Raw genomic sequence first — 15,047 nt, forward strand, 5'->3', positions numbered from 1 at the left:
ACAGCAGGGGTAAAGAGGAATTGGTTTCAGACAACAACCAACAAGGACAATGAACTGTACAGTCTGTGAAAACAAATACGCATGGGGGTAACTTGCTTGATGCAGCGGTTACTACCCGTAACCAAAAGCCTGATACTACACTTCTGATGCAACTCCAACATTGCTCTCTGCTTCAACGGCAGGGGGTGAAAGGAAATTGGACTCAAACAGTAACCAACAAGAGCCCTGACCTTGGCGGTCTGATAAGTATGGGAAATTGATAACTATGGGAGCTTGCTGGGCAGATTGGATTGGCCATTAGGTCCTTTTCTGCCATCACTTCTATGTTTCAATATATTTCTAGACTCTATGTTAGCTCTTGGTTGGGCCCAGATAGTTTATGCACCCACCCATAAGGATGGACATACTCTAGATCTTATCTTTATGAGTTTATTGTTCTTGTCTCAGGGTACCCCAAAGTTGGTGGTGCAACTGGTCCCATGATCTGACCACCGTTTGTGTAAGATAATAGCTGCCTCTAAGGATATTTCAACTAAATTCAATTTTTCTACAATAAATATGGTCATATTGGGCCCGACCAGTTTAAGGACATAATTTCTGCCAACTGGGGAAAAAACAAGCATGTCTACTACTGAGGCATGGCACATTATGATAACAAAAGACTATAGGTTTTTGTTAGCACCAATAAAGCTGGTTCACCTGTGGCATTTCAGATCGGCCCATGGTTCAACTCTGGCTTATGGAGCCCGAAAGAACCCTGCAGTATCTTGGACACCAAAGACGACAACATTCCACTCAGTCTTCACTTTCCAATTACAGCACTCATTTGGTCATTATCATACCCAGATTAGTGAGGTAAAAAGGAAATATAAGCAGCACAAAATATAGTCATCAAGCAATAAGGCCGATCAATTATTCCAAACTGTAAAACACTTAAGTGATCTTATGAAAATATATATTTTTTTTTAAGTAATTTTCTTCTCACTCCCAATCACTGTGAAGATTTTGCTGTTTCTTCTCTAAAAAAGATGTTAACACATCAGATTTAAATATATCATGCGATGTTACCCACTAGTGATGCAACTTGGGACTTGTTTGCTCCAGCTTCTGAAAGGTATTAATGCTGCATAGCAACTGAACCTTTTCCAATGGAAAGAAAGCAGAACTAGGGGTCATGATATGAAACTCCAAGGTGGTAGCCTCAAAACCAACGTCAGGAAAAACTGCTTCAAGGGTGGTAGATGCAAGGAGAAGAAAAGGGGTAACCTACAGAGAGCAGCAGTTACTACTCTAAGAAAATAAAACTTGCTGGACAGACTGGATGGACCATTTGGGTCTTTTTCTGCTGTCTGTATAATTTTTGCTGGACTTAAAGCTTAGGGCACAAGAACACATGTACATGTCATGTACTATTGTATGTTACACTAGAAGAAAGATGGGATAAGGGAGATAGAACAGACATTTAAAAATATCCCAAGTTATCAATGCACAGGAGGCTCTGAAACAAGGCCTCATGGGATGAGGATGAAAGGCGGCAGATTTAGGAGTAATTAAGCAATTTTTATTTACGGAAAGGGTGAATGTATGGTAGAGACAACGACAGTATCTGAATTCAAGAAAGCATGGGATAAACACAAGGGATCTCAAAGTGAGAAGAAGGGATTGTAGAGCAGAGTAGTTAGTGTGGATAAGCAGACTAGATAGACTGTATGGATTCTATTTTTCTGTTTAGTGCATACACAAGATTTTAAATCTTATTGGCTGCTAAAGACTGTGCCAGAGGAAAAATCCTGAGAAATGTTTGTAGGTGGCACTAATCCAAGCTATTAACCTCTACAACTGCTGTACCACTGATAAATCTATAGCAAATGTTTGCATTATTAGAAATGTAAAGCCCAAGCTATCGAACTATAAACATTAACAAATATTAGCAATAAAAAAATGCAGGTTTTCCTGTATCTGCACAGTGAAATTTCTGGAAAATTTAGACCATAATAGATTGATATTTTACTGTCAATGGACAGGTTGTGTTCTATGACTTAATCAACAAGTGATGTGAGAATGAGCTGTTTCTTTGGGCTTTGCCTAACCTTCCCCTTTTAGGATGTGGATTTATGTTTGACATGGGGAAAATGTTAGGGTTTTTTTGTCAACGTAAAGTGGAACTGCTCTTATCATATGACACATTTCAAGACTGTTAAAACTGAATACTGAAATTTAAAACAAGAAAAATTAGAAATAGGAGCCTAAGATCAACATCTGTCCAATGAGACCATAGACTCAAGGGGAGCAACAGCATACTTGGTAGTTTTAGGCAGGGACATGGGCTGGTCTTACCTTGGCTAAATATCTCCTGGAATTTCTGCTCATTGAGCAAGGCACTAACAGCATCCCTCAGAATAGGCTGCTCCTGCAATACCAGTTTCTGCTTCTCTGTCCCCAACTGCCAAGGAAGAGAGGAAAACGGGAAAAAATTAAAAAGAAAATCACTATCTACTGCAGCTGCACACTCCCTAGCACAGGGCAGAAGATCCTCATCCTGTGGATAATCCACACCTAACCCCGAGTACTGACTCCAGTAAGGGATCCTTGCCTTGTTTTACCCTCCCCAGCTCTAAGCAGGAACTCGACCAAGGGATTTTCCTTGAGCAGGTAACCCTCTTCAGCACGAAACACCTACTCCTGCAAGGAATCCTCCAACCCTCCCCAGCACTGACTTATGTAAAGGATGCTCCTCTCTCCAGCACAGACTCCTGTAAGGGATGCTCCTTGCACCACTATCCCTCCCCAGCACTGAGCACTGACTTCTGTAAGAGATCTTGATGCAAATCCTTCCTAGAAATGAATACAAGGCGACATCATCTTGATACAATTTTATCACATTTACACAGTCCTTATTCTTTTTTCTACCATAACACATATTCCAAATTGTTAATTTCACTACCTGGAAAAGCCAAATAATTAAACCCCAAATTCTGCACATCTTTCTCAGCCTCTGCTGACATGAAACAAATCCATTTATTTTATTACCTGGAAGAGACACAAATCCCTGTCGTCAGATAGAAAGTGGAGATCTCGGTCCAAAAGAAACTCCAAAGCAACCAGTGAGCCTAAATCCAGCTTATCCACCAGAGAAGTAAAAGTCTGAGAAAGACAAGGGAAGAAGTTAATGAAGAGAACCCTCCAAACCAAGAGAACTGTGAATGGCAGCTTTGCCAGCAGCAGCATGAGAAACTGTACTCTGTTTTACCAATCAGGGCGGCATAGCAAGTGACAGACACATCCTAGAAAGGTCTTTGGTTTCTACACCATAGTGTTACATTCCCAAAAAAGGGTTTAAGTAGAAATGGGATGCACCTGACAAGGAATAGTAAAAGATATTTCCACCCATAGACTCACCAATCTAGTGAAAAGGAGATAGTGACAAAACACAGTCAGTTATTGCAATGCCTCATATCTCTCTTAAACTTCAGCAGGCTTTCATCAACACATTACTCTGGTTCTAAAATCTTTCTACTGGTTTCCAGTCCAGTGGAGAATAAAATTCAACCCTGCAACCTTGATTTATAAGATGTTGAACTCACATGAGGTTACGAAACTGAATTTTATAGTGCACATTTATCACCCAGGCAGGTCTTAAGTTCATCTAACAAGAGATTATTAGAAGGTCGCCTCCGTATGTCATGCACAGCTCGGTGAGAACAGAGGTAGGGCCTTTTCTGTCACTAGTCCTAGCTTTTGGCATTCACTTCCAGAACAGATCCGACTAACTACTCATTTGAAGCAGTTTCAGAAACAAATGAAAGTTCATCTATTCACAATGACATTTGTAAAATTTTAACCAGTTTTCTGTTTTCTATTTTCTAGGTTGCACTGTTAGGAAGATTTAGTTTTATGTTGTGTAATTTCCAGCTGGTAAAGTCATTGTCCTTCCTTATTCATCTGACATTTGTTTTAAAATTTGTTAAACAAATAAATAAATAAAAATACTAACCAGAATGAATTAATGGGAATGAAAAGGGGGTAGAGAGTTTTCTATAAGCTGGTGGATACACTGGAGCATTAGTGAATTGAAAATTGCTTAAAAATACCAGATGGGATTTGGGCTGTGGGGAGGGGGGAAGACAAAAGTGGCTAGTCAGGTAATGATAGGGGGGGAATAATGTAACTGCTAGGTTGGCATGAGCAAGACAAAGTCAAAATAGTCCATTCTGTAATAACTGCAATGAGCTATATAATGGATTGACAAGAAAGGGTTGATATCAGTTTCCATTAATGCAGAATGCCATGGCATGAAAGTTAGAGGGTTGCAAGTGCCTGCTGAAAGATATTAAGTGGCTGATAACTGCAGGAGGACTCGGGGGAAAGCCCAGTTCTTCAGTCAGGCTTTAACTCCCTGCCTCAGGTATCTGGCCTGGTACTAGTTTAAAACTCCTGCCTTTCCTAGGAACTCAGAGCAGTTGGAGGTGTGAAGACTCTTCCTGAGGAGGGGCTGAAGGATGTAAATGTGTACACCCTGGAAGACAGGAGCTGCAAGGGAGATAGGATACAGACCTGAAAGATTTTAATGATCTACGGACTTCTTTCCATTGGGAAAAACACAGTAGAACTAAGGATCACGAAACTCCAGGGGGGGGGGGGGTAGACTCAGAACCAACGTCAGGAAATATTTCTTCACAGAGAGGGGGGGTGGATACCTGGAATTACCTTCCGGAGGAGGTGTTGAAAACAAAAATGCTCCAAGTTTTCAAAGGGGCATGGGATAAACAATGTGGATCCCTAAAGGCTAGAGGACGGGAATGAAGAAAAGAGTGCAGGGGAGTAACTTGCTGGTGTGGTGGGTACTACCCTTAACCAATAAGCCTTGATGCTTTTGATGAAACCGCAACATTGCTCTCCAACAGCAGGGGGGAAAGGGGAATTGGATTTAGACAACACTCAACAAGGGCCCTGACTTTTACAGTCTGGGGAACTGATAAGCATGGGAGTTACCTACGCAGAGCAGAAGTTACTACCCTTAACAGAAAGCATGGGATTACTTCCCTTAACTAAAAAAGTCTTGATGCTGCTATCAGTAAACTTATTATGAAGTAGCTGTACCTGGCCACGCGTTGCCGTGGCTCAGTCTGGTTTAATTTCACAATGCGCATTAGCTCTGCTCCGGCCATCCCAACTCCCTTCCCTCCCTTTCCCGGCAGTGGAGGGACTGGCTCGGCGACTCTTTTACCCTTTCCTCCTCCTGTATGTAACTGTCCGGCAGTCCCTACTCCCTCCCCCCTTGGCGGAGGAATGGGCCGAGCCTTTTCTCAGAGCGGCGACTCGTCTGCCCTTTTCTCCTCCCCTCTATGACACCCAACACGTAGCGCAGAGCTCTATGGTCCGCACATGCGTGGTAGAGCTGCTCTCTACTGCGCATTTGCGGTCCGGTCAGAGCCCATTCATATTGTAGACTAGCCGTTAAGCCCGTAACAACGGGCTACATTTAAAAAAAAAATTTCGGTCCATTTCCTTCCCACTCCCTCCCCCCCCCCTCACCTCCCCCCTCTAGTCTCCCTCCCCCCTCTATTCTCCCTCCCTCCCTCTGCCGTATGGGAGACTTGGGATGAATCCCCAACATGCTCACTGTCTCTCTTACATGATATCAGACATATGCTTTCTCTCACATGCCATCTGTCACACACATGTTCTGTCTCCCCACATACAACTCTCTCACACACAACACTCCCCCCCCCCCCATACAGACTCCCAGGTAAACAACTACCCACTGGCTCACAACACACACAAGGGCTCAGACAGTTTCTGGGCCAGGGCCTCTTTAGCCCCTCTCTTTCCACCTTCTCCCTCCCCTCTCCTCCTTTTTCCCTCCCTCTTCTCCCATGTAAAGCAGATAATATTGGGCCTTCCATGACTGAAGTTACATCAGCCTCACATAGATTGGAGTACACTACAACTGGCCAAATGGAGATCAGAATGTCATAAGGTCTGTTTGATTCCAGTAAAAGCACCCTCTCAACCTCCTCCGTTCTATGCCAATTCTTTCACCCACGTTTTTAGTAAACAACGAGCGAAACGTTACCTCTACATCGAGATTATGATTGCGTCATTGATCTACTTCCTGGGAAAATGAGACACTGTTTTGCAGCAGACTTGTGCAGAGAAAAGCATGCGAACACCGCTGCAGGCTACCACGTAGAATCTAAGCCAAGCTGCCACGACTCCCCAACTCCCCTGGAGATGGGAACCGACGGACTGGCGCAGCAAACTAGGAGGCCAGCAGAGGAATGGAATCCCTAAAATTAACTCTCCTTTTTCTTTTTCTTAATATATTTACTCTTTACCTGAGCTTAGCCTATCTCAGTGAAGAACAGAGTCGGTCTGGCAGGTGCATGGGGGGGGGACACACACACAAAGGCCTTCACTGCCACGCTTGGCTTCCTGCACCTGCTAGCCTCTCAGCTAAGTCCATGCCGGAAAATCAGCTACCGGACTGAGGCACTCCACTGAGGGAGGGATCCATAAGGTATCATCACAGGAGGGGGGGATGAATTAATTTCCCTTCTTCTTTCTCCTCCTGAGTTTGTTTTGGGGGTTTTTAAAGCAATCCCAGAAGGCAGATGCACGTCCAGCATCTGCTGGAGATGGAGAATGCTGGCAGGCTGTCGGTGCAGGGCTATATATACCGTGATGTCAGCTTTGCTCCAGCTCATCTGCTGACAGAGGTACATAACCCACTGGCATGGATTAACTTGTCTGAATGCTAAGAAATTCTGACTTATTTTCAAGATAAATATTGTTTATTTTGATGGACAGAAACCAGGACAATATAACAAGATTAAGCAAATTCTCATACTCGCCCACTCAGCAGCATCCCTATCACTAGCCCCATCCCCTGCTTAGCATGTCCCTTTCTCTCCCCACAAATCCAACAAAAATCTCCTTTCCCCCACACTGCAGCAGCATTCATCCCGATTTCTTCTCTCTTTGGCTTGCGGGGGCCTGCTGGGAAGTGCTTTTGATAGATGTGGCAGAAGCAGCAGGCACTTTGGCTGCTTGGGGGGGAGGGGGAAGGAGATGTGGGACTTGAAATGCCCCAGCAGCGGCACTGGAGGGAGTAGTCGCCTTTATTAATATGATGGGGATATGTATTTGATTTTCACTTATTGTTGTTTAATGTTTTAATTTTTTAAGCAGTTGACTGCCTTATTTTTCGGCATTAAGGAGTCTGCCAACATTTAGTTGTTTACGAAGCCCTTTAAATTATAGCACGCACGGGCAACTGGAAAAATGCATTAAGTTTGTCAGATGAACAATTGTGAGAAATCATACAGGGCCCCTTTGTATTTGAATAAGCAAGCGTAACTGGATCGACTGTTGTCTTATATGGACTAACCTTCATTCTGGGATGCTGATTGAAGAGAATACCATGAGGACTCAGTATTTAAAAAGAGCCCCATTTTGGACAGCAAAGATTTGGATTTTGTAGCTAATTGAAATAAAATTCTTAATAAATGTGCCTTAGATTTAATGATCCTTATTATACAGAAGGCAAAAACAGTGTCAGCACAATTGAAAAGTGAATTAGAGATGGTGTTACTTGCCCACATAATCGTCTTCTACAACAGAAGCTTTTGATAAATTTTCAAAGGTTCTGAAACCGATGAGTAATTCACTGAGGAACTTCGCAAGTTTATGATTACAAACAGGGCAATATCTATACGTGGATGTCATCTAATATATATTAGTAAAAGTCACATTGTGTTACTTTTCAAGATTCATCTGATAATTCTTCAGGTGAGGAGTTGAACAGTGATCCACAAAGAGCAAGAGCTGTGTCAGTCCCCTCACTTTTTTTTTTTTTTTTTAAGTAACAGGGCTGCTCATTTGACTAGAGAACATCGCTCAGAAGGAATCCTAGTGCATGAAGGATTCAAACAATAGTGAAGTCTTCAGGAGAAATATTCCCTGCCGACACAAACACAGTCCCAAGGTAATTGTCTGTGATCAATTTGTCATGTAAGGAGTTAACAGCTGACCAATTGTTTCTATTGAATAAAAATTTGTCCTTTTCACCCACTTATACTTTTGATTGCTTTGCATTTGAAGTTTCTCTACAGAAATTTATGTCTGCCTGCCTGTTAAAATCTTTTTCTGAAAAGCTCTGAGGGAAAATGATGCATAGTTAGTAAGCAATCCCGTTGGTTTCCTCCAGGGCTGGTGGAACCCCATATACAGGTCGATCCGGTAAAGTCCGTGGGAGAGCGGACGAATGCCCGCTCTCCCGGCGCACGCACCGGCCCTTGGCCGGTGCGAGCGATCCAGAATGCAAATGAGCTGACGCGGTGCAAACGAGGAAAAGGAGGCGCTAGGGACACTAGCGCGTCCCTAGCGCCTCCTTTTGGCCTGGAGTGGCGGCTGTCAGCGGGTTTGACAGCCGACGCTCAATTTTGCCGGCGTCAGTTCTCGAGCCCGCTGACAGCCACGGGCTCGGAAACCGGACGCCGGCAAAATTGAGCGTCCGGTTTTCGGCCCGACAGCCGCGGGCCGAATTCAAAATTTTTTTTTTTTTTTTTTTTTTTTTTTTTTACTTTTTTTTACTTTTGGGACCTCCGACTTAATATCGCTATGATATTAAGTCGGAGGGTGCACAGAAAAGCAGTTTTTACTGCTTTTCTGTGCACTTCCCTGGCGCCGGAAGAAATTAGCGCCGACCTTTGGGCGGCGCTAATTTCTTAGAGTAAAATGTGCGGCTTGGCTGCACATTTTACTTACTGGATCGCTCGGGCATACCTAATAGGGCCATCAACATGCATTTGCATGTTGAGGGCGCTATTAGGTGCCGCGGGTGGGCCGCGTGTTTTCCTCCCCTTACTGAATAAGGGGTAAGGGAAAACACGCGTCCAGAGCAGGGTGACAGTGCGCTCCGACGGAGCACACTTTACTGGATCGACCTGTTAGTGACTTATTGATACGGTAAGGAGAGATCTCTCTCACATTCATACAAAATCTCTCATTGTCGGATATATTGTAATATGTCCTATGGTTAAAGGCAGGCTTTGACTCAGTTACAACAGGATGTCAATATAGTTATAAAGCCAGAAGCAGGAGCGGTAATCATTTTAGACATGATTGACTATGAACAGGAAGGTGAACAGAAACTCTTGGACACTAATTATTATACAAAGCACATATGAATCCTACTCCATGTATAAAACAGAGATGATCAGTGGCATAGCTAGACAATTTGGCGCCCGGGGCAAGAGACTTCTTCGGCGTCCCCTCTCTCCATCAATGATTTGCATTGAAATCGGTGCTATTTTTCTGCACTCATTTTTATGAGCGCGCCTGCAAATAAGATAATTTCAAAACAGCTGATGAATAGAATATCCAATAATTAAAGATTAATGCAAATTTTGAAAGCTTTACCGAACACCAATAAAATATTTCAAACAGCAGACACATCACATACTACCCAATAATTAAAATGGTAGTCAATCAAGAAAAATGAACTTAAAAAGCCACCTTTACTTACCCTCTCCAGCAGTTCTCCTACTCCTTTCCCTTGCAGGCCATACCAGAAGCAGCAGTAGCTGCTGAAGCTATCCTCACAGTCCTCTTCCTTAGGGACCACAACCAGTCTCTTCTCTCTCACACACACACACATACCAGTCACCTCTCTGGCCAGTCTCTCTCAATCACACAATGCTCTCGCTCTCTCTTACTAACACACAGGCTTTCAATCATACACATGCTCTCTCTATTTCACTTACACACAAGCTCTCAATCACACACGTTCTATCTCACTTATAAACAGGCTCAATCACTCACAAGCCCTCTCACAGCCACAAGCCAGCCAAAAACATGGTCCATCTCTCTCGCACACACACACTGACACACACAAGCACCCTCCCTGACTCACATATACACCACACACATACAGAAGCACTCTCCCTGTCTCTCATACACATTACGCTCACAGAAGCACCTTGCTTTCAGACTTACAGCATTTTTCACTTTTACTAAAAGTGAAAGTGATGCTCCCAACCATTAAATAAGAAAACCACATTCCTATCAGAAGGCGAAATGACACCCTTCCTTCAGGTTCTGACCTCCCAAGGGACAGCCACCTACACCTTCTCTTTTTTATGCTTTCAGGCAATAAAGCAAGTGTGTTTCTTCAAACTATCAGTCGTATAATTATTCATGTGGGAGATATGGAACAGAAAGACATCCTTAGTCAGCTTCCCTTTTAAATGGGAAGACTCCAGTCTTAGTCATTTAAAAATATACATTTTCTAAAGGCTTAAAAAAAAAACAAAAACGCATAACTGTTTCAGATTGGAACTATTCTAGTCTTCATGCTTAAATTATGCTTCAAAAAAAAAAAACAAACAACCCACCTGGCATCAGTATCTTAAATTTGTGATTTTGCCGAGATGAACATTTTAAATATTTTAATTTTTTTTTTTTACTTTAGTATTTGTCTCTACCCACTTTGTTAAATTTTATTTTCCAGCAGAGGGATTCTTAAAATTTAGTAATTTCATCTTTCATCCAACATTTCAACAAAATCAGCACAAAAGTTGAGAAATGTATTATCACACTTCATTTTTTTAAACTGGCAGATTCCTTTCTCACATACACTCACACACAGAAGCTCCATTCCTTTCTTACATATACATCACACACACACACACAGAAAGAAAATCGGCGCAGCCGGTCTAGCTGATCATTGGCCGAAGAAAGGAAGATCGGTGCAGCCGGAGACCAGCCGCCGAGACTTAAGGGGCCGCGGCAGGCAGCCAGCCCCCGACTCTCCCTGCCTCCCCCCCAGTGCCACCCTCCCGACGCCCCCCCTGGTGGTCCAGCGGAGGTCCCGGGAGCGATCTGCCACTCCCGGGGCCTTGGCTGCCACTAAGCAAAATGGCGCCGGTGGCCTTCAACCCCTGTCACATGGTAGGGGCTAAAGGTTACCGGCGCCATTTGGCTTAGTGGCAGCGGAGGCCCCGGGAGCGGCAGATCGCTCCCGGGACCTCCGCTGGACCACTAGGGGGGTGTCGGGAGGGTGACACTTGCGGGGCGGCAGGGCGAGTCGGGAGCTAGCTGGCTGCCTGCCGCGGCGCCCCCTAAATCACAACGCTTGGTCTCCATCTAGGCGAGTCAAAGGCTGGCAGAATTTTGAAAGGGCACTTTTTGCCCTTTCAAAATTCTGCTGCCTGCCACAGCGCCCCCTAAGTCTCGGCGCCCTAGGCACAGGCCTAGCTCGCCTAGTGGTTCCGCCGGCCCTGAGGCACAGCCAGGTGTTTTGGCGCCCCCTTAGACCCGGCGCAGCCGCCCACCCCTCGCTACGCCACTGGAGATGATCTATGAGAACAAGCAAGTATCCGGAATTAGATTACTGGCAAGGAGGCAGCTTTCTTAACAGCTGATTATCCAGTCTGTCCCTCCTTTTACATGTTGCCAAAAATACACAAAAGTTCGACTCATCCTCCCGGGAGACATAAGAACATAAGAAATTGCCACGCTGGGTCAGACCAAGGGTCCATCAAGCCCAGCATCCTGTTTCCAACAGAGGCCAAACCAGGCCACAAGAACCTGGCAATTACCCAAACACCTAGAAGATCCCATGCTACTGATGCAATTAATAGCAGTGGCTATTCCCTAAGTAAACTTGATTAATAGCAGTTAATGGACTTCTCTTCCAAGAACTTATCCAAACCTTTTTTGAACCCAGCTACACTAACTGCACTAACCACATCCTCTGGCAACAAATTCCAGAGCTTTATTGTGCGTTGAATGAAAAAGAATTTTCTCCCATTAGTCTTAAATGTGCTACTTGCTAACTTCATGGAATGCCCCCTACTCCTTCTATTATTCGAAAGTGAAAATAACAGAGTAACATCTACTCGTTCAAGACCTCTCATGATCTTAAAGACCTCTATTATATCCCCCCTCAGCCGTCTCTTTTCCAAGCTGAAAAGCCCTAAACTCTTCAGCCTTTCCTCATAGGGGAGCTGTTCCATCCCCTTTATCATTTTGGTTGCCCTTCTCTGTACCTTCTCCATTGCAACTATATTTTTGAGATACGGCGACCAGAATTGTACACAGTATTCAAGGTGTGGTCTCACCATGGAGCGATATAGAGGCCTTATGACATTTTCCGTTTTATTAACCATTCCCTTCCTAATAATTCCTAACATTCTATTTGCTTTTTTGACTGCTGCAGCACACTGAGCCAACAGTGTCCTCATGAGGATACGTACTTGAGCCACTTTCCATTTTTACAGATAAATTTCTGAGATAATTTGTCTTTAATCTCCCATTGTACATCAGGGATGCAGCATATATTCATCTGGAGCAGTTCACTGAGCTAATTCCCCACTTAGTGATGGTTACTATTGACCCTGCAGCATTTATTTTTATTTAAAAACATTTTCTATACCGTCGTTCAGTTGTATTCCATCACAACGGTATACAGTGAGGCACATAAATACATCTTTGGTTACTTGTATAGATTAGTACTGTCACTAGGGAGTGCCATTGAATTTCAGTAACAAAGTTTCATAAAAAATACTATTTGTATAGTGATATAAATCTTGTCCTTTTCTACGTTTATCAGTCTTAAATACGTGTATAACTCTACCGTAATGTATATTTTGCACAATACAGGGTGCTGTGGGTCTGCTGCCAGATTTCATATTCCACTATTCTCCTTTTCTTTGTAGCAGACTTGTTTGAAGAGCCAGGTTTTTAAACTCTTTTTGAAAAGTTTGAAATCTCTCTGAAGTCTAGTTTCTAAGGGTATGGTGTTCGTTAGTATTGGTCCAGCTAATGATAAAGCTCTCTCTCTCACTTGGGTTTTAACGGACGGAATGGTTAGGAGTACTTTGTTGGCAGATCTCAGGTTTCTATGTGGGACATGAACACGTAGGGCTGTGTTCAGCCATTCTGCTTTTTTGTCATGAATCAATTTGTGAATTGTGCAAAGTGTTTTGTATTGAACTCTATATTCAATTGGAAGCCAGTGTAATTCTGCTAAGGTATCCGTAATGTGATCATTTTTTCTTGCGGTAGAGTTTTGCAGTGGTCTTATTGTTGTGTATGGTAGTCTTAGGAAAGAGGCATTACAATAGTCTGTGCTAGCAAAAATGTTTGTAAGACTGTTCTGAAGTTTGTCATTGTTAGTAACGGTTTTAATTTCCTGAGTACCATAAGTTTGGCATATCCTTCTTTGACTTTTAAAGATATGTGTGGTTTGAGACTGAGTTCTGTATCTATTATTACACCGAGGTTCCGTACTTTTTCGGCTAGTTCTATCTTCTGATTATTCAGCAGTATTGGCGTTTGGAGGATCATTAAGTTTTTACGTTCTAAATGTAAAAATTCAGGTTTTTCTATGTTGATGACTAGTTCCATTTGGTTTAGTAACTGTTTTATGATGTCTAGGTACATGTTTGCTAGTTTTAGTGTTTTTTCTATTGTGTCTTCAATGGGAAGTAGTAGTTGAATGTCATCTGCATAAATACAGTGTATGATTCCCAGGCTCGCCAGGAAGTGGCATAGCGGCAGCAGATAAATATTAAACAGGGTTGCAGATTGAGCTGCTCCCTGTGGTACTCTTGTTTTTAGCTTTACTTTTTCTGATAATATGTTATTTATGCATACTTGGTAAAATCTGTTACTTAGGTATGATTTGAACCAGGCTAAAGTTTTTTCCTGTAGGACTATTTCTTCCAGTCTCTTTAAAAGTATGTCATGATTTACTATGTCAAATGCTGTTGAACAGTCTAGCATCATCAGAATGTAGTGTTTTCCACTATCAAATCCTCTCAGAATGTTGTCATTCAGTGAGAGCAGCAGGGACTCTGTGATATAGTGTTTGCAAAATCCATGTTGTGAGGGGTATAGTATATTATTATCTAAATTCTCAGCCAGTTGTTTTTGTTCAGATTTTTCTATTAATTTTGCAATGAGTGGTAAGTTTGATACTAGTCTGTAGCTGCTCAGAGTAAGGGGGGGAGTCACTGTTTTTTTTATTCAGAATTGGTTTGATGATTGCCCCTTTTAGTGTGTCAGGCATGAATCCTTCTTCTAGGGATAGGTTTATGATCTTTGTTAGTGTAGGGGTAACTATGTTTGTTAATTTTTTAATGTCAGTAGTTGGCAGGGTGTCAATTATATGTGGGGCAGGATTTATCTTTTTCAGCAATGATTCCACTTCAAGTTCTGTTGCCTCATCAAAACCGGACCATGGAGTGGTGTCTCTTTTTTGCATATTAATTTCTTGTTTGGTTGAATTTGGGAGTTTGGTTCGTAGTCTTGTTACTTTGTCATTAAAAAAAACTGTGCTATTTCGTTGCACTTATTTTCAGGTAAATTTAGGGGGGGGGGGGAACTCTGTTTTATCATTGGTGAGATCTTTAACTATAGTGAATAATGTCCTTGGGTTATTTGCAAGTGTTTCAATTTTTGAGCTGTAGTAATGTTTTTTTTGCATCAAAAATTGTTTGTAATAGGCTAGATGTTTTCTGAATCTAGTTAAGTTTATTAGTTTTGTCCATTCTTTTTCTTTTTTTCTAAGGTTACGTTTTCTTTTATCTTTTCGTTGAACCAGGGGTTTGTTTCGGTTCATCGATGTGTTTATATTTTAAGGGGTTGATTTCATCGGCTAGTTTGTTGGTTGTTTCTATCCATGCTTTTGTTGCTGAGTGGCAATCTTTATAGTCGAGTTCTACCAGTTTTTCATCTAATTCTTTACCTACTGTTTCAATGTTATAAGGGGTCTGTATTTAAATTCTGTTGGTTCTGTTCTTTTCCTTATTGGGGGTCCTAGATACTTTATGGTGGATTGGATGAGAAAGTGATCTGACCATGGGATTTGTGAATAATCCGTTTTTATGTGTTCAAGGTAGCTGTGGTTTATAAATGTCAATTCGAGGGAGTGACCTGTTGTGTGTGTTGGTTTTTTCGTAATTAGATTAAAGCCTAGTGCTATCATTATGTCCATTAGTGTTTGGCAGGTGTTCGATAATGGGTGAACATCCATGTGG

The 15,047-nt window shown here is 42.6% G+C and overlaps 1 protein-coding gene across 1 annotated transcript in view; it reads right to left on the reverse strand.

The window, feature by feature from the left end:
• Positions 1 to 15,047, reverse strand: part of KDM3B (lysine demethylase 3B) — a 278,360-nt gene that overhangs the window by 215,469 nt on the left and 47,844 nt on the right. Inside the window, 2 exon segments of the mRNA XM_029583992.1 lie at positions 2,338 to 2,443; positions 3,031 to 3,144. Of these exon segments, the coding sequence (XP_029439852.1) occupies positions 2,338 to 2,443; positions 3,031 to 3,144 (220 nt within the window).

The sequence above is a fragment of the Rhinatrema bivittatum genome, chromosome 18, assembly GCF_901001135.1.
Source record: "Rhinatrema bivittatum chromosome 18, aRhiBiv1.1, whole genome shotgun sequence".
NCBI classification, from domain to species: domain Eukaryota; kingdom Metazoa; phylum Chordata; class Amphibia; order Gymnophiona; family Rhinatrematidae; genus Rhinatrema; species Rhinatrema bivittatum.